The sequence below is a fragment of the Saprolegnia diclina genome, assembly GCF_000281045.1.
Source record: "Saprolegnia diclina VS20 unplaced genomic scaffold supercont1.39, whole genome shotgun sequence".
Taxonomy (NCBI): Eukaryota; Oomycota; class Saprolegniomycetes; order Saprolegniales; family Saprolegniaceae; genus Saprolegnia; species Saprolegnia diclina.
The window spans coordinates 255,236-273,614 of record NW_008246106.1 but is presented as its reverse complement, the minus strand read 5'-3'; the positions used below and the strand labels follow the sequence as shown (position 1 = coordinate 273,614).

At 59.1% G+C, this 18,379-nt stretch overlaps 6 protein-coding genes across 6 annotated transcripts; 3 read left to right on the top strand and 3 right to left on the bottom strand.

Moving 5' to 3' along the window:
• Window positions 1–19: 19 nt before the first annotated feature.
• Window positions 20–1,194, top strand: SDRG_11115 (hypothetical protein; the record flags this gene model as incomplete). The annotated part of the gene is made up of 1 exon (XM_008617141.1): window positions 20–1,194. One exon carries the CDS (start codon window positions 20–22, stop codon window positions 1,118–1,120), a length of 1,101 nt encoding a protein of 366 aa, XP_008615363.1. The 3' UTR covers window positions 1,121–1,194.
• An 821-nt stretch (window positions 1,195–2,015) lies between these two features.
• SDRG_11114 (hypothetical protein) lies at window positions 2,016–4,921 on the top strand (the record flags this gene model as incomplete). The annotated part of the gene is made up of 2 exons (XM_008617140.1): window positions 2,016–4,350; window positions 4,473–4,921. The coding sequence occupies 2 exons, from the start codon at window positions 2,016–2,018 to the stop codon at window positions 4,919–4,921; spliced, it is 2,784 nt and encodes a 927-aa protein (XP_008615362.1).
• A 406-nt stretch (window positions 4,922–5,327) lies between these two features.
• Window positions 5,328–8,948, bottom strand: SDRG_11113 (hypothetical protein; the record flags this gene model as incomplete). The annotated part of the gene is made up of 1 exon (XM_008617139.1): window positions 5,328–8,948. One exon carries the CDS (start codon window positions 8,946–8,948, stop codon window positions 5,370–5,372), a length of 3,579 nt encoding a protein of 1,192 aa, XP_008615361.1. The 3' UTR covers window positions 5,328–5,369.
• Window positions 8,949–9,403: 455 nt separating this feature from the next.
• Window positions 9,404–10,971, bottom strand: SDRG_11112 (hypothetical protein; the record flags this gene model as incomplete). Its single annotated transcript, XM_008617138.1, has 2 exons — window positions 9,404–10,307; window positions 10,355–10,971. The coding sequence occupies 2 exons, from the start codon at window positions 10,969–10,971 to the stop codon at window positions 9,404–9,406; spliced, it is 1,521 nt and encodes a 506-aa protein (XP_008615360.1).
• Window positions 10,972–14,236: 3,265 nt separating this feature from the next.
• On the top strand, window positions 14,237–15,889 carry SDRG_11111 (hypothetical protein). Its single transcript, XM_008617137.1, has one exon. It carries the CDS (start codon window positions 14,303–14,305, stop codon window positions 15,818–15,820), a length of 1,518 nt encoding a protein of 505 aa, XP_008615359.1. The 5' UTR covers window positions 14,237–14,302; the 3' UTR covers window positions 15,821–15,889.
• A 587-nt stretch (window positions 15,890–16,476) lies between these two features.
• SDRG_11110 (hypothetical protein) lies at window positions 16,477–18,130 on the bottom strand. Its single transcript, XM_008617136.1, has 5 exons — window positions 17,238–18,130; window positions 17,095–17,185; window positions 16,900–17,046; window positions 16,676–16,856; window positions 16,477–16,616 (listed from the first exon to the last, which is right to left on the bottom strand). The coding sequence occupies exons 1-5, from the start codon at window positions 18,115–18,117 to the stop codon at window positions 16,542–16,544; spliced, it is 1,374 nt and encodes a 457-aa protein (XP_008615358.1). The 5' UTR covers window positions 18,118–18,130; the 3' UTR covers window positions 16,477–16,541.
• Between the last annotated feature and the right edge of the window lie 249 nt (window positions 18,131–18,379).

The following is an 18,379-nucleotide window of genomic DNA, read 5'->3' as shown; positions in this document are numbered from 1 at the left end:
TGCAGCTGAGGCGGTCATCATGCTCGACCTGGTAGCCTGCGACTACTCGATGCAGTGGTCGGCGGAGGAGAGCGAGATGCTGGACCTGCTCTGCGCTGATAGCCCCAAGCCGCTCGACGACCGCAAGACGATCCTCCAGCGCCATCGGCTCAAGAAGCGCGAGGAACGCGACGAGCTCAAGCGCGCGGCCGGCGAGCTCGAGGCCAAGCTGCTTCAACTCCAGCAAGCCAAGGTCAACCAATTTCAGCTTCCTACAAAGTGGAAGCAGCTCGCATTCGACGAAGCCCGGCGCGAAGGCGAAGCCAGGAGCGAGAACAAGCAGCTCAAGGAGCTCGTGCAAGCGCACATGGTTACGGCGCAGGCGCTCGCCAACCTCCTCGAGAAAACGCGAGCGCGCACCGGCGCCATGAACGACCTGGGCAACCCCACCGAGAAGTGGAAGCAGCTCATTCTTGTGCAGGACCCGAGCCTCCGGACTTCGGCGATCCATCACATGCTCGACCGCGAGCACGCCAAGCTCTTTAGCGCGTTTGTGGAAGCGAGCCTTGTCGACGCTACGGGCAACATCCAAAAACACATTGCGAAATACGGCCACCAGGACGCGATGGAGTTTCACTCGATTAGCTGCCGACACATCGATCAGCCGCTGCCTGGCGTTTTGCTCGCGTCGCTCGATGTGCTGCGCGGGAGTGCGTCGATCGCGCAATGGAACCGGCGCTGCAAGGAGCTCGTGACCATTGACGGTGACACGACCTATGTCATTGGCACGTTTGACCACCCGCTCGGCGAGTTTCAACGCCGCGTTCTGTGCAAGGTGTACAGCTGCGAGGGCGTGCCACGTCACGAGCGCGTCGTCGTGGTCTGCCGCAGCATCCATGAAGACGAGTCGCGCCCGTACGACCCGTCGACGCCGTATACAGTCGAGGTCGCGTGGCTCATGCTCGAAGCCAACAAAACCGGCGGCACGGACCTCAAGTACTTTCAGAAATTCCGCCCGTCGACGTGGTCGGCGTCGACGCCCGTGAGTTCGCACTGGCTCAGCCAAGTCGACGAGCACTCGAAGAGCATGCGGCACACGGCCTGGCGATATATTGACAACATCGCGTCCTCCACCGCATAGGACAGTAATTACACTGTATCCAGGTCCCAAGGCTGTGTTAGCTTCGCCGTCCAATAATATATACACCTTTTCCTGGTACGAATGTTTACTTTTGCATTCCTTTGCCATTTGATGTTAGAGAAAAATAGACAAAATTTGCTAAGGGCTTGGAGCTCGACGCGCAACTCGATCATGAGCTTGGCCATTCCATCGTCGATCCTTGTGCCTTTGATACATGGCCGTGGCGGGTGCACGACGACCCGAGGTGTCGCATTTTCTGAAGCTTCTTGGTCCTACACACAGCTTGACACATTCGCAAGACACTGGCCCTCGATCGCGACAGCGCCTCGCACCTTCTCAACAGACACTTGGTGCCCGGGACCTCAAACTCCAATCTCTCTACTAGTTCAACGTGTCAATGTGTGCATTGTATGGCTTGCTCGATGCGTCGTGGATGGTGGCCAGTTGCGCTTCCACGTCGGCGATCGTGGCGACGACATTGGCGACAAAGGTGACTTTGGCGCGGCGCCGCTTCTCAGTAATGACCGTCCGCTATTCTCTCGTCGCAATGATGCTGCGCATCCACTCGCAGGCCAATCGTCACTTCTCGACCATTGCGTTTACCTCTCATGCAATGCCTCCATGCTCTGGCTAACAACACCTACACTAGCGTGTCAAATGGACTTGCGCACGATTCAAGTGTCGTTGCCCTTCCGGCTCGTAGCCCATCAATTCTATAAGAACTGACAGTACAGTGGTGCCGTTTCGTACAATATATTGTGGACCGCATCAATGCAAACAAAACACCACCAATAATACGCGCCGTACCGAGCGCCACGTCATGTCCAAACCAGCTGTCGCTCTGCCTCGTATCCGGACAAGTCCAACGTCCGGAAACACGAGCCAGTAATCACAGATGAGCAAGAAGCGGCGCGTCGCCAAGACGTCGACGAATGCGGCGGCGACGCCATCGATGCCAGCAGTCGGCGACGTCAAGCTCTACGAAGATGCGCTGGCGCTGCTCAAGCCGCAGGTCTTGTCGACACCGCCGCTGGTCTTTAACATGGCGTCCAACCTCCAGCCGCTGGTGCGCATCGACGACGACGACTGGCTTGGCCTCCCGCTCTGCACGCTGCAAGCTACACACGTGCTGTCGACGTACGGCAACGGCGCAGCGTGCGCGGTCGTACCCGGAAGCCGCCTCCGCTTTGACAACCCGGCGTGGCAAGCCGAGCTCGATGGCGTCGTTCGTTCAAAAGTGCAATCAGCATTTCTCGCGTCCGGGGCGTTTACGTACGAGCTCGCGCACTTGGCGATCGACACGGTAGGTCGGAGCGAGAGCTTGCGGCCAGCGACGCGGCCAAGCAACGCGTTTGGCACACTCTGCATCGCGCTGCCGTCGTACGCGGTAGGCGATGCACCTCGGTTCGGTGCAGTTCCCATGTACACGTCGGTGCCGCTCATGACCGCGCGTTGCGCCCTTGCTCTTTCGTCCACGCCGATCTCGGCAGGTACAATCACGGCCGGCCGCCGGGTACTGCTTGTCTACCATCTGCTCCATGACCGTCCAACGGACCGGGTGCGCGCGGCGGCGGCGGCCGTTGCAACCGTCGCACGCCGACCGTCGCCGACGATCAACATCTTTGGCATGGGCGTGCTCAATCCCGGCAACCTCACGCTAGATGAGAAGGCCGTTGTCGCAGCGCTGCTCCCGTCGCACGATCTCGTTATCGTCGAACATACCTACGCGCGCGGCAGCTTCACGGGCGGTCTGGCGACGTGGGCATTTGCTGACGGTGCCGAGAAGAACGTCGAGGCGCTCCAGTCGTGCATTGGCCACGTTACTGTCCAAGCGTGGCTGTACGGTAATGGCACAAACCCGCGGTTTGGCCTCGTCTTTTGGACCAAGCCGTACCGGGCGACGATGTCGGAGCTCTCGGCCATCGCCCGCGCCCTCTACGACCATAGCTTCAACCCAGCAAGCGACGTCGACCTCTTTGGCCGCGCCAGTGTCGACGACCTCATTTGCGCCGTGCTGCCGCGCTTCCAGCAACCCCACGAGTTGCACGACTACCTGTACTTTACAGCTGTCATTCTCTTCCACGAAGCACTCGGCCGCCTTCAGCGACTGCAGTGGCTCGACGTCTTCTTCTCCGACATCTTTCTCGTGGGACCTACGATACACGACGTGCTCTTTGATATGGGCGCCAACCTCGCGCGCGACATTGCGACGTTTGGCTGGGCCAAAATGGCGCCGCCGCTATTGCGCTTGATCCAGCGCTGGGCGACGCGCACGGACGCCGACATTTACCACGGCTACCGCCTCGTAACCAGCCTCGCCGGCGTCGCCGACCGCCGCCCTAATGGTCCCAACGGCATCGACGTTCCGCTCTTTGAAGTCTGCGATGCCGTGGCCGCGCCCCATCTCACCGAGTGGGTCGTCGACGCGTTCGCTGCGTTGGCCGATGGCATGCGACACATGCCGCATACGGAGTACGACCGCGCTGACGAGGATGCCGACATTCCGTTGCTGGCACTGCGCCTTCTGAAGGGTCACCTACTTTTGGAGGTGTTTGTCGCGCGAGCGCCACTGACCGACCGGTGGCTCTACGGCGCGCTGCCGGACGTCATCGTGGCCAACGTGGCGTCGTTCCGAGGCCCGCGCTGGAGTCTGGCCGAGCTGTGTCTTGAGCACGATTTCAACACCATGTACGACGTCTTGCCCGCCCTCGGCGACGTCCTCCGGCACGGCTACCACCCGTCGCTCGACAAATGGATCGGCTACGTCCTGGACGCCTACGACAACGATGAGCACGGCGTCGACTCGGCGCTCACTATCGAGATGATGGCCGCGCTTCTCGCACTCGGTGCGGCCACCAACACGTTTTTGTCGTTGCTGGACCGTCTCGCGATGACGTGGCGGCTTGCGATGGCACCAGCGATCGTCGCCTTCTTGCACGACTGGCCGACGCTTGTGACACCCATCATGGTCGAGCTCTGCGGCAACCTGCTGCTCTTCTTTGCAAGTGACAAGGAAGGGCACTACGTCGGCAGGATCTACGATGGCGAGGACGGCTACTTCGACGAAGACTATTTGGAAGAAATGGAAGACTACAGTGAGGACGCGTCCGACAGCGACAACGAGTTTGACCCGTTTGACGAGAATCGCAGCCCGCTCCTGGGTCGGCTCCGACGCCACTACATCCACGGCGCCAGGAGCCCGCTCGTCAAGGACATGACCACGTACGCCGGTGTCGCGCTCGACGCGATACGTTCTTTGCCTCATTTGACGCGCGCCGCCTCTCGGCGTTTGCCGAAACTTGGCTTCCGGTGGCGCGTCGATCGTGCTTCAGCCACAAGACGCTCTTTCCAGTGCTCAAGCGCTTCAACGACATGTGTCCGTCGCACCCGCGGGTGTTTGTGCGGCTCGCCGACGGCCTCCTATCGACGCTGCCCATAGTCTTTCCGCGTCACGCCGTTCTTCATGGGTACGCTCTACCGAGCCTCATGATCCGCGCTCCGTGCTGCTACAGTTGCGAGAGCTTCAACTCGTTCCTGATCAACCCGGGCAAGGACAAATGCTCATTTCCCGTCTGCAAGAAGGTACTCGCCGTCGTCGCATTCTACCCGCAGCGCTTGCGCAAGTCGCGCGTGTACTCGATCGACCGTGCGCACATTGCCATCAACAAGGTGCGCCAGCCCGGCCAAGCAACAGCCCGAGCGGTGCGGGCGCACATGCAACGCCAGACACCGCCGCACAGCAACTTGGCCCGCGCGCGCCAACTGGCCAAGCGCGTCGAGGACGCCCGGCGCCGTCTGTAGATATGATTTGCATTTTGGAGAGGAATACACGTGTAGTGCAGACTGTACTTAGTCCACTGCCACCGACAAGGCGTCCACGGTTAGTGCGGTCGACTTTGCCCGATGCTGTGTGGAGCGTAACGCGTGCAAAATCGAAGCAGCGATTGCTTGATGGAACAAATTACTGAAAAAGGAAGGCGACGATGCTTGAGATCGACCTATAGCTGTACATGTAGTGCAGGTGCAATGACACCCCGGCAGCTCCATCGCACTGACGCGGTCTTTATCCGGATGATTCAGCGACTGGAAACGGTTGTAGACTGGTTGTAGACTGGTTGTAGACTGGTTGTAGACCGCAAATGTAGTCAGTCGTCGGTCATTCCATCCGTTATTCCATCGCCCAAGTGACGCAATGTTCAAAAAGAGCTAACAGAATATAAGAATCTATACTAGAGCTATGCTTGTTATCTTAATACGACTCAGAGGTCGGGGGACGACTTGCGCGCAATTGCTGCTCGAGGGGGCGGAGCGCGTCGTCGAGGTCCTGGAGCGCCGCGGTGACCTTTGCGACGACGTGGCTGACGGTGCCTGCGACATTGCTCGTGTCGCCTTGGAGAAGAACGGTGCTCGTGGCCATGAGCGCAACGTCGTCCCCAAACGACTGCACCGAGTCGTACGCGAGATCGCTCAGCTTGCCGCGCATGCGCTGGAGGTCCATCCCTTTGCCGTCTTTCATCTGCTTGTTGTCGCAAAGGTGAGCGCTCTCAGGCATCGCAAGCAGCTGGAAAAATACACGCTCCAAGAGCGCGTTGAGGCGTGCGATCGGCAGGCGCGAGAGGCTCCGCTTGGGTCGCTTCCTGGCCCCGTGCTCGTCCAGTGATGCCGAGACCTCGTGTCGGCGCTTCGGTTTCTTGGTAGGGTGCGTTGGAGTGGTAGAGGCGCTGCTAGGGCTGCTGCCCAACGCTGCATGGGGGTTCTTGTCGGTGCTGCGACTGCCTTTGGCGGCGTGATCCTTCTTAATGTTGGCCGTGTACAGCTGCACTGCAATTGGGTCGACGATAAACGCGATCTTGACCGTCTCGCTGCCATCCTCGTGCACGGTGCGTGTGACACGCTTGATCGCTTGGCGGCGTGCTGGCCGCGTGGCACTCGCCATCGATGCGACCTGCGTCAACGGCGTTGCAAAGAGCGGGGTGCGGCTCCCACCCGACGTGTCGGCCATGTCGCGCTTGAGGTTCTCGAGCTCGGCGGCATCGTCGCGCGCTTGCAGGACCAACGTCGAGCGCTGCGATCGGGGGCCGTCTTTGGCAAAGAGGTTGTGAAGACCCGTTGCCGAGCGTGCGGCCATGAGGTCGTCTCCGTTGGCGCCAAACACATCGTGCTCGAGGTCGCCGACATCATCATCCTCACTTTCATCGTCCTCGTCATCATCCACAATGCGGTCACTTGCGAGCGCGTCGATCTGCGCACGGTAGCGCAAGTCGCACTGCGTCAAGTACGCTTGGTGCTGCGCGTGGAGCGACTTGCGGCTGCCACGAACAAATTTGTCGAGGCCAACTTCGCCGCGCTGCGAGCCTTTGACGCTGAGCGTCCGGATCATCGCGACGCGGTCCCAGCGCGGTAGTTTCCGAATCGCTTCCTCGTCCATTCCCAGCACTTTGAGCACAACACCTGCTTGCTTCATCGTGAGCTTGCGCAGATCCGCCGATGTGCCCGAGAGCAGCGCCGTCGATGCCGAGAGAGCGCCACTTGCGCGGGTCGCCGCGGCGCGAAGAAAGCTAAAGCCCTCACCACAAGCCGACGGGTCGCCATCGCCTGTGAGCTTGAGCATGCCTTTTCCTTGCACGTGGCACTCGACATAGTTGCGCGTCCACTGCCACGGCGTGCGCTCGAGCTGCAGCGCGATTGACCGCGCAATCTGAATATCGTGCATAGGTCTCCCAACCTCGGGGTCGAGCGCCCACAGCGCTTTGGCTTGTCGCGCAAACTCTCGCTTGGAAAAGCCGTGGGGGGACAGCACCCGTGTCTGTAGCTGCGTCTGACGGCTCTTCAGGCGCTTGGTGAGCTGCTCGATCGCTTTCGCAACGTCCACCGAGCTCGTTAGCTGAGAGAGACCCATGTCTTGAAGCTGGCGGTGGCCGCGCAAGTGGCTTTCGTAGAGACAGACAGCCTCGGGCGTCAGCGTGGCAAGGACCGCTTCGTCAGTAACGCGTTCGTGGGCTGCCTTTGGCGCCCACCCGCCCGCTTCGCGCTCGAACGTGGCGAGTTCCTTGAGGCATTTGCGGACGGCCGTGATCGACTGGCTCGGAAAGAGGCGCTGGACAGCGTCCATGAAAATGCGCTCGTTGTTGCCAGTCGCCTGGAAGAGGCGAAGGACGTGCAGGGACATGTATGGCTTGATAAAGCTGTTGGCGGCGCGCGAGCCGGGTGCCGGTACCTCCATCTGCGGCTCGACCTGGCCAGCGACAAACACTGGCGGCAGCTCCAGAAGCGACAAGGCGGAAGCACCGCGCTTTCTCGAGGCAGTGCGCACGAGGAGAAAATACTCAAACTCGGTGGTGGCCTCGAGCATCAACGCGCGCGGCGTGTGCTGGAAGATCGGGATCTTGGCGAGGTTCGAGTGCAGCGACGAGACCAAGGTGCCAGCAGGCACGTCGCCAAGGAACGGCGTATCGTCGTTTTCGCCCAGCGTCACGATCTCGCCCAGGTCGACGCTCGGCGGCGCGGTCGTCTCGCTGGACGGACGCCAGAAGTGCAAGAGGCGCGATGCCATGCCTGGATGCGACAGCACCGGCGGGTGCTGCTCGACGTACTCGAGAAGAATGAGCTTTCCGCCGCCTGTCGAGCTCAAGTCGGAGGCCGTCATCACGTGCGTGGCTTCTGTATTGACAAATGCCGCCGCCGCGTCTCGTGCGGGGGCGATGACGAGGCGCTCGTCACTGCAAAACTTGCCGCGCGGCCGGTGCAGGTCACGGAGCTGCTGCGGCGAGAGCTCGGGCGTCGCCCACGTGAGCTGCGTCGCCGGAACCGAGTGGTGCACACTCGCCATGTGGTGACGACGGCGCGTGTCTCTGCGGTGCGTCGTTCGCTCGGTGTCGGCGACAGCGGCCGTCGCGTCGTCCAGAGCCAACGTGTCGGTCGCCACTTGAAGCCGCCCCTTCTTTGCCTCTTCGACCCGACTCGCCTCCCGGCGTTTCTCAAAGATACTGACCGGACAACTCGGAATCAGCAACGGGATGCGCTCCGCCGCCGAGGACGAGAGCACAATCTGCGTGTCATTCGCGTCGAGGACGACCTGGGACGGTGGCATGTCGAGGCAGCAGTCCCACGCGACAGCGTTGAGCCACGCGCCGTCGTCCAACGACGGGTTCAGAGGACACGTGAGCGTCGGTGCGAGCTCTTGACGCGTGCTCTGTCCGAGAGAGGACGGGGCTTCCCAGCGATAGGTGCGCGGAAGAGTCATGTCAAACAGTACTTTTTGCGCTGCTTCTAGCGACTGCGATGTAGTACAGCTCCGCCTGCTATCTATGTCGTGAAGCATGGCGGTGGGCGGTCGTGTGCACACCCGGCTCGCGACCTTTGGGCGCTGCGTCGTGTTCTCCTCCAATGTCATGACAGACGCTGATCCCAAGCAAGGCGCGTCGCCCCATACAATATCCTGTTCCCAGTCGAGCTGCTCGACGGGAAGGTACAGTGCGTCCGGTAGCTGCAGTACGGTGCGGGGCGCGCCCGGCGGCACAGCCGATGGAAACCGACGCATCGGCTTGCCCACCCGGTTTTGCGTCATGCTCGCGTGCGATGGCACCGAAGACGACTGCTGGAGCAGGTCTATGTCGTCCTGCATGCAGCGCAGACTGTCGTCGCTGCCATCGTCGGCGAACGGGGCAGTCTCGTCGAGGTCCTGGACGAGCTGCCGCAGAACGCCACGGACGTCCAGGCTCTGCTTGGCATAGAGTTGCATGAAGCTCAGCTGGCCCAGGTCGTCGATCGCGCAGTCCATCGGCGGCGTGGCCACCGCCGTCGGTCGCTGCATCTTGCCTCTGCTCATGGGCCGCCAATATCACAAATGAAATGCGATACGAGATAATATTCATACACTATTCGCGTCCATCGACAATAGTGTGATGCCCGGTTTTTTCACTTTTTGGTTTTTTTTTGGGCCCTGTAACACTATATCCGCTCACAACTTGATAAACACTCACGCACTGACACTCACTCCAGGATTCCAGCGCGCAACAACCCGCCGACTGCGTCACTGGACTTGACGCCAAACGGGTCGTCATCCCATGCAGCACATATCATGTTCTGGGACAGAGGCCCTCATCCAGCTCTCTTGCCAGCAGCGCGCGAACTGATGGTAAATTTGCGAATAGTAAGTGTAAATTTACTAAAGTCGGTACCTGAGATGCACTCCTTGCCCCGTGATGCCTCAGAGCTTCATATCCCATTTTGCCGTATATGTATGTTAGTGCATTGTTACATATACCGGTAATAATTATGTAGCTAACACGCTGCAATGGGTTGGCCCTGGTCCACGACAAGCGCCACTGCATCGCGAACCGTCTGTGGTCGCGCCACGTTATTCTGGGATCCGGTGGTGCGTTTGAAATAGTCGAGCATCTGTCTTGTGAGCAGCCCGCGAGATGCTAGCTTGGAGAGACCCGGGATGACGCGCGACCCAAGGACGTCGAGGTGCGCTGTCACCTCTTTGTACAGCGGATCCGGCAGCGTTTCCATGTAGGCCAGCGCCTTGATGACGTGGCCGATACACGGGTCCATGCGCAACGTGGGCCGCATCGCGACTGTCGCCGCCAAAAGCGGAAGAAGCGACCTCAAGGTGCTCTGGGCCGAGCGAAATCGTGTGTCGAGAAGGGTCGCGCATGCAGCGTCCGGCGCTGCGCTACGCTTGGGAAGGAACCGAGTCACGTTACGGACCACTTCGTCGGGCAGCGTCGGCTGAAGGAGGCGCACAGCCACGGCACGTGAATGATCCGCCCGTGCTTCGGTCTCGTCGTAGAGCACGAGCACATGGTGCAAAAGATTCGTCAGCGATTTCGGCGACCCGCTCAAGCCGGCAAAGCAGCGACCCATGGCCAACCAGGCCTTGTCGAGCAACTCGTTCGCATTGCGCGTGGCGTCCATCGTTACAAGCGCATACGTCCACGACAGAGCCGTCGTCACGTGGTCCCACGACTTCAGACTGCGCGAAAAGTGCGCAGCAAACGAGCTTCGAAGCGCCGTCCAGCCAAAGATTGCGACGAGACGGCGAGACCGCCGCACGAGCGGGGCTACGTTCGACGTGAACGTCTCGAGCGTCGTGACAACAGTCGTGGCCAAGGTCAAGTCTTTCTTTACGATGGCAATATCAAGCAGCTCAGCGACGACAGTCGGGTTGGGCGGCTTTGCCCTACACGCAAGTGATGAGAACCACATGCGATACGATAACCAACGCACTGGTAGAGTACGGCGACGCGGTGGGCAAGCTCGAGGACGCTACTGCACCCAAGGGGTGTCGGTGTTTGGTCTCGCCGCGCTTGGAGAAGCGCATCGTAGCTTTTGTTTGGGCCAAGGAGGTAGGCGCGGTGGCTCTTTTTCCAAAATACGATCGCCGACACTGGGCTCGTCGAGGCCGTTTCGGATGGGAAGGGTACGTCAAACGAGGCAAGCGACCGACCGCACAGCGCCTGGCACACGTCGCGTGGGACGAGCGACGCCGGGTGGGCCTCGGCGGCGATGGCGGTTGCATCTTGTATGTCGACTTTGGCAATGTCATAAGTCTGCGAGTCGAGAAGGACCGAGAGGAAGGCAGCGTTGAACGCACTGAGCTTGGCCAGACCATGCGCATTCAGATCGAGCGTGAACAAGCGCAACGAGTTGTCGCCAATACTGTGTGCAGCGTCGATCATCGTCTTGACGCTGTCGGCGTGGTTGACGGGACACCGAAGCTCGCCCTTGTCCTTGGCAACGCGCCAGTCCCACGGACCGTTGCGCTCGGTCCAGCCCTCGTAAACGACGAGAAGGTCGAAAACAGCTTGGAAGCCGTTGATGGGGCAAACATGGGTAGTGGACATGGTGTGTCGAAGACGAAGTAAAACGAATTGTGGTGTCCTGCTCTTCTTTGATCAAAGCCCGTTCTATGCGCACATGATACAAAGTGGCCAGTGTCCAGTTTAGCTGCCGGCTTGTCAGCTTGATAATTAGATGTTGATCGACGCAATCTGTTCGCTATCCGGACACAGCTGGTCATTTGCGTTTTAAAATAAGTGATATATTGTAACCAAGTAAAAACACTGTAAACACGCAACATGTTCAAGCGCATGCCTAATAGTGTGAGCATCAAGATGTGCGTTTGGGACCCACTCGCACTACTTGATAATCGGGCAATCGATTGAGCGCTCTTTTGTGTCCTTGGTTTTTGCCGATAAGCAAGCGATTTGCGTCGGCTAAGGTGCTGCTGAGGTGCCCAGAGAGCCACTGCCGCCTAAATAAAGCGTGCCTTGCCGTGTAATTCCATCGAAGTGCAAGAGCGAGGACTTGTGACACTTCGTGGCGAGATCAGCGTGTTTACCATGTTGTTGCACAAGCGCCTCAAAGCCATGAGTCGGAGCGCGGGGTGGCGACGACACTGGCATTACAGGCATTGGGCCTCGGGTAGTCTGAAGTGACGTACCGAACGTGCGCGTCATCTCCCAACGTATTGGCGGGAGCATGAAGCTTGAGGCATACTTGATTCCAGTGTCCAGAGTGCGTGGCAGTGTAGCATCTGCCAATCTTGTGGCCCAACGCGATCGAAAGCGGTACCGTGGGAGCACCAACGCGGGGCCATGCCGTCGTAGCCACCTGTCTTGCTCTACAACCACGATGCTCTGCGGGTCGTGGCCCAGTACGATACCGAGCTCGACCTGCCATGCCTCTAGGGCACGTGAGTACTGGGCAAACGTATGGGCACTGCTACCGGGCTCACCGCAACGGGGACACGTCGGTGCTTCGCCTGTGGTCTGAAACGGGAACGCCTGGAAGGGCCAGTGATAGTGTAATTGAGCACGGCCCCAGGGTACGGCGAGTGCTTCCATGACGGCTACGATGCAACTTCGCGGAACCGCGACAGCTTTTGACGGCGTACTTGAGAGCGATCAAGTGACAAAGGTACCCGCGTCCACTCCTTGACAGCGTGACGACGACGTATATCGGTGTAGCGGCATGATATTGTCATGAGGCAAATTGAGCATTGTTGACGAGACAGTTCAAAGAGGCATCGGTGACACCACGTTTCGAACACTGCCCTGCAAGCATTGGCTTTGCCAGCATCTTTTGTGTTACGAGTCGATTCCTGCGTTGGTGTGTGAGATCATTCAATGAACCGCTCACTCGATGTGTGCCGAACGTCGGCGATCAAGCTCCAATATTTAGCAGTCGCTCACAGCCACATAATGGCCGGCAGGAATGGATGCCAGCTCGTAAGTGCATAGGCGGTGCAGTCGTCGAGCGCATGCTTTGGTGTATGCACTCGTTGCCTGGTTGTGTGCGGCATTGATGGCTTCATCATGGTTTTGGCGAAGCCTCGCCATGGCTCCCTCGTCAACACGACCCGCTCTGTCATACTATGCCTCATCAAGAGCTCGATGAGAGCCGTGATCAAGAGTGCGACTTGCGAATGCGAGTAAAATTCCTTCTACACCAGGACGGGCTGGTTTGCGGCGTACGCAAGGTCCCAATACATGCCTCTACGAGTACGGCTTGCACGTGGCACTTATAGCTTTTCGGGGCCCGCTTCAATCGCCTGCAGTGATGCTTGGGCCGCTGCATCACAAACATCATTCATTTAAACCACAGGAAGCACAACTCGACCACTCCTACGTCGGTAAGAAACGACGACCACACTTCGGCCATCAAAGGGAAGCGCTCACAAGGCTATTGGCGCTTTGCTTTGAGCGATGCTCTTCGAGCGTCACTTCAGGTGGCAGAGCTATTTCCGCTGACGAGCACGGTTCGCTCGGTCCCTGCTTGCGGTAACCGGGAGAGTTATCCAACATTGCATACCAGCTGTGGAAGTTATCATCTCGGTTCTTTTTCTCATAGGGCATGCCAGTTCTTTGCGTGCCCAACTCAGTGGCGTGGGTGCGTCGTGCTGCGCCGTGTCCATGCCGGCATCAATATCCGGCATCTCGCATTTCGTCGTTGGTCTGCACCGATTTTACATAGTAGCCTCGTCGTTCCAGGTCGATTCGCAGCCAAGTCACGCCACTGAGAAGCCTCGGGTCAAGATCCATGTTGACGCGAGCAGTTTTCGCTTCCCGCCATTTCTCGGCGCGATTTTGTCGTTTGGTGGCTTTTGATTGGCCCATTGCATTGAATCGAGGGGATGACAGCCCGTCACCGACCGCCCACTTGACGACACAGCTGCTGGCAACGGTCGACAACGAGGCCAAGGATCGGCAATTATTTAATTTTGGAGCATCATTTCATTTTATGACTCGATTGTAGGCAGCCAAGTCGATCGACGCATAAAAGAGGAAATTGGATGCTCCCATCTCTGCTCTTTTCGAGTTCCAACGCTCGTTCTCGGGATGCGTCGTTTACGAAACACACATCATTCCCTTGACCTCAGAGCGACTACGACGCCGACAACATCCCAGCTGGCCAGCTCGGATTACAAGACATCGTCCGCCCTCTGATATCCCAGAGCACTCAAGTGGCAAGACGCAGCAGATATATTTCGTTACTACAAACGCGTGTAAAATTGAGCTGCTTTCATCTCCGCGGTGACTGCACGGCCGAGAACGAGCGACAACGATCGAGTGCCGAGAAATGCATCGGCGGCAGCCGGCAGAACACTGACGTTCTTCGCAGCACAGTGGGATGTAGCAGTAGAAGCCTGCGGATACGCTTTCGTCAAGGCGCCACGTGTCCAGTGCTTGGTCGTCGAACTGGTCTGCTGCACAGAGTAGCTCCAACTCAGATCGCGTTGCACCATGTGGTCTGCTATCGTCGCCAGGTCGTGCTGGTAGTCTCGAAAGTGCCACGTATCTCGCTTCTGATTGGCTTGCACCCATGTCGGTGACAGCGAGCTTACCACCAGCGACCACCACCCGTGGGACGTTGCAGTGATCGCGCGGACCACCGCAGGAATATTCAGCGGTCGACGGGCCACAAGAATATTCGAATTGCACCGAACCACACGAACCTTCCGCTCGCAGTGGGCAGACGATCGCGATCTTGCAAAAACGATACCGTAGCGACCAAAGATCGTCGGCTCAAAAATCCAGTGACATTTTAATGTCACGTCCAATTCAAAAAATTAAAGCCCCTAATTCTTGGCAACTTTGTTTTACGAGGTTCGAACTCGTTTGTCTTTGGGTCTGATGTCTACCAGAAACCTCAGTTTGCATTTTACCAGCTCACATGCAGTCCACCACTTGGCGCGTCGCTGCCCTCCTCGCGCTTGCCGCTGTCGCCTCCGCTGCGAGCGCCAACGTCACATGCGAGTCATCGCAGTACCTCGATGCGACGACCAACGGCTGCGTCGACTATGTCAACCAAGGCGCCAAGGCCGGCGCGGTGCTCGATGGCACCTTGGACTCGGGCAACACAGCGTGGATGCTCATGTCGTCGGCGCTTGTCATGATCATGACACCGGGTGTCGCCTTCTTCTACGCGGGCCTCGCCGGCGAAGAGATGGCGTCCAACACGATGATGATGTCGTTCATGAGCATGGCGGTCGTCTCGCTCCAGTTTTGGCTCTTTGGGTACTCGGCCGCCTTTAGCTCGGACGGCGTCTTCTCGTGGACGTTCTACAACCACGTTGGGAAGCTCCCGAGTGGCACGTACGGCAACGGCACGCCCCACGTGCTCTTTGCGTTCTTTCAGACGCAGTTTGCGATGGTGACACCCGCGCTCCTCAGCGGCGGCATTGTCGGCCGCATGAAGTTTGGCTCGTACCTCCTCTTTATCTTTCTCTGGTCGACGCTCGTGTACGACCCGCTCGCGCACTGGATGTGGTCGCTGCACCTCGATGCGTCGTGGGCCCTCGAGCCGTTTGGGTGGGAAGGCAAGATGGGTGCGATCGACTTTGCCGGCGGCACCGTCATCCACATCTCGAGCGGCTTTGGCGCGCTCGCAGCCGCCCTCGTTGTCGGCCGTCGCTACAACCACGGCGAGACCGTCAAGCCGCACAACGTACCGCTGGTCATGATTGGTACGACGCTGCTCTGGTTTGGCTGGTTTGGCTTCAACGCCGGCTCGCAAGGCGCGGCCGACGGCATCGCGGCCGTCGCCGCCATCAACACGCACCTTGCGCCGTGCGCTGGGTTTCTGACCTGGACCGCGCTCGAGTTTGCCTTTTACAAAAAGTTTGATCCGTGTGGCGCGGCGTCCGGCGCGGTCGCTGGTCTCGTGTCCATTACGCCTGCGTGTGGCTACGTCTTGCCGTGGGCCGCCGTCATCTTTGGTATTGTCGGCGCGATCACGGGCTTTGCCGCCGTGCGTTTGAAGAACAGCATGCGCTACGACGATACGCTCGACTCGTTTGCGATCCACGGCTGCGCCGGCGTCATGGGCGGCTTGCTCACGGGCCTCTTTGCCAACCCGGACGTCAACCCTTCGATTGTGGGCGGCGCGTTCTACGGCCACGGCCAACAGTTTGTGCACCAGCTCATCGCGCAGTGTGTCTCGGCCGGCTACTCGTTTGTGGTGACGCTTGTCATTCTCGTTGTCCTCAAGTACACGATCGGGCTCCGCGTCTCGGAGGAGAGCGAGATGAACGGCATGGACGTCACGTACCACGGCGGCCTCGCGTACGACTACGCGCCCAAGTCGCGCCACTCGAACGAGTCGTCGGGCCCGACGACCGGCGAGTTTCAAGTCATGGTGACGCCGTCAACGACCGACCCGGAAAAAGAGAAATCGCACATGAACGTGTGAGGATCGAGTGACGCGAGCGCGTCGTACATGTATAAGCCCAATGGGGGCCAAAATGAAGTGCGTTGACGATATTGGGTGGTAGGGTTGGGGTAGGGTTCGGGTCCGCCTCGTTCAGCCGGACGGTGGCAGGGTCATCGGTTGCTGCCTCACGCGCAGCCAAGGCAGCGCTGTAGCGGCGCATATAAGTATACGGAGGCAAAATGCCCTAGCCATCAAGTACCCACCGCTCGGTAAAGTAGGGACGACGCGATTTGCGTTGTTTTAGCCATACTAATGAAAAAAGTGAAATGTCTAAAATCACGCATTTCGAAGAGATTCTCGATGTGACCATGAATGCACGAGTCGACGTTCTACTGGGCGCCATTTGCGTCAGACACCAACCGGTAGTCTCGACAATCATGACGATGTCACTTGGTCTGGTACACCTCATTTCCCCATCGATTTCGTCTTTTTCTCCAAGTTTCTTTGTGTTTTTGCTAAAAATTGCTTGTGAACGCACTTGCTTCATTGCAGATGACGACGACGATGGCGTCCTCGCCAACACAGAGCGTCGTTGGCACACGAAATGTGCGGGCCATCGAGACCGACAGGATATGACACAGACGTACATAGGGTTGTCGCCAGTCGAAGTGCTTGGAGCGCAACGAGTCGCTACATGAATACAAGCTTCGAGAGCCATAGGTTCAGCCACCGTCAAACACAAAATGCAAAATCATTGGATTCACACAGCAGAAACCTCGTCGTCGGACGTTGACGCGATGGCGGACGCAGCGGCCTTGAGGCGCGACAGCTTGCACTAGCATCGACAGCGTACATCATATGCGACTGGTGCGAGTAGCCCAGAGAGAGACATACCTTGATCAAGCGGAGCGGTCGACTCTTGAAGAGGCCCTGGGCGCGCCCACGGTTGTAGATAGATTTATACGTGTCACTCGTTCCCGAATGAGCGCGCAAGAACGCGACCTCTTCCTTCGAGTAGCGGTTGCCAGTGTTGATGACGAGCGAACGCGACGCTTTGGCCGGCTTGGTCAACGTCCTATCGCCACGTAAGATACGCAATCGCGCGGCGGGTCGCGTACCGCAGGGCGCCAACGTGTTCTCGTGGCGACATGCGCGTCGGCGTCTTCTCTTGCTGTCGTCCGCGTGCCAAGGGTGAAGCGCGTCGGCTACGGGCGCTCGCATCGTCTTTGGGTGTCGTCTTGGGTCGTTTGTGCTGACGGTGGCTGCTACACAACACACCTCAGACTCCACGCCTCGACGTTCATGGTCCGTACCCCTCGCTCGCACACTCTCCGTGCGACGTGGCATCCATCGCACGCTTTGCTCGCCGGCTTTGTTTGGTGCTTGTGGCTGGGCGTGCCACGTCTACATCGTCATGTCAACATGCGTTCATGCAGAGAGAAACGAAAGTCCATACCCGGTGGATCGCCCATGAGATCCTGGCTGTCGCCAACAGCACGCACGAGGATGGCAAATGCACTGAGCGGACGGGACGCTGCGTCTGTTGCCATCGCATGGGCTACTGTCGCTGGTGATGTAGCCTCCGCGCGGCTACCGAGACGCGGCGACGTCCAGTGCTCGACGAGTCGACGCCGCATCGACGCATAGTCCCACACCGGCTCGTCGGCGCGCCATGTTTCGAAGACGTCGGTCATTTCTGGTGGGCACGCATTGCAGAGCAGTGCCATCTTCAAACGATCGGCGGCCGCTAGAAGTCGCGCGTCAGAGCCATGGCTTGGCACAAAGATAACGTCAACGAAGCGCTGGATGTGCTGCTCGACGTGTGCAAGGCCATGAGGCAGCTCGTCGTCGTCGGCCAAACGTACGTTCTCCAGGAGCCCAAAGAAGCGGCAGTTGTCCATGAGCACGTAGCCCTTGGCATGGACGTCAGCCCAAAGTGCGTACGGCGCGAGGCTGCTGTCGAGCTCGTCGCGGAGGTGGGGCGACAGCGCCGCGAGTAGAAATGCCACAGCTGCCGCCGTGGTGCGCGCTTGGAGTTTAGCAGCCTCGGCGCGCGTGGCGTCGGCCACATGCGCAACGACCGCGTGGGCGCGTGCCAGCACAGCGTCACGAAACGCGGCGGACGGCAAAGTGGGCGGCACGGGCGGCACCGTGTTCTCGGCGGCGGCGTGGATCTCAACGCGTCGGGCATGCGAGATGGTCACTGGGTCCTCGTAGTCGTGGACAGTGTAGTACTTGTGCAGACCGCGGGTCGCTGCGGCGTCGAGGAAGCCGCGCTTCCATGCAGCCACGTCGCTCCAGTCGGCGAGGACCGGGCCTGTGTGATGCTCCGACATTGCTGTTTTTCGCAGCTTGAAGGTATCAGATCGTTGCTGGCGTCAGAGTTCTAACACATGTTATGACCAATTATATCACTATCTAATAGCGTTATACATTGAAAAACGTCGTAACGTATGTTACAAAGCGGCTAACAAGTGTGATGCGCTGGCACACGGAGCGCTCGATGCTCGAGAAGACCCCGTCACTCCACCTTTGAATTGCCCCGCGGTAGCCACCATATCATGGGGCGCTGCCGGCTTTGCCATGGGCCCACGAGTG

Excerpts from the sequence above, each read along its gene's own strand:
- SDRG_11110 (XM_008617136.1), bottom strand. The coding sequence starts at position 18,117 with ATGTCGGAGCATCACACAGGCCCGGTCCTCGCCGACTGGAGCGACGTG. Across the intron at positions 17,047-17,094 it reads GGAGAGTGTGCGAGCGAGGG|CAGCCACCGTCAGCACAAAC; the intron begins GTACGGACCATG and ends TGTGTTGTGTAG. Across the intron at positions 16,857-16,899 it reads GAACACGTTGGCGCCCTGCG|GACGTTGACCAAGCCGGCCA; the intron begins GTACGCGACCCG and ends ACGTGGCGATAG.
- SDRG_11111 (XM_008617137.1), top strand. The coding sequence starts at position 14,303 with ATGCAGTCCACCACTTGGCGCGTCGCTGCCCTCCTCGCGCTTGCCGCT.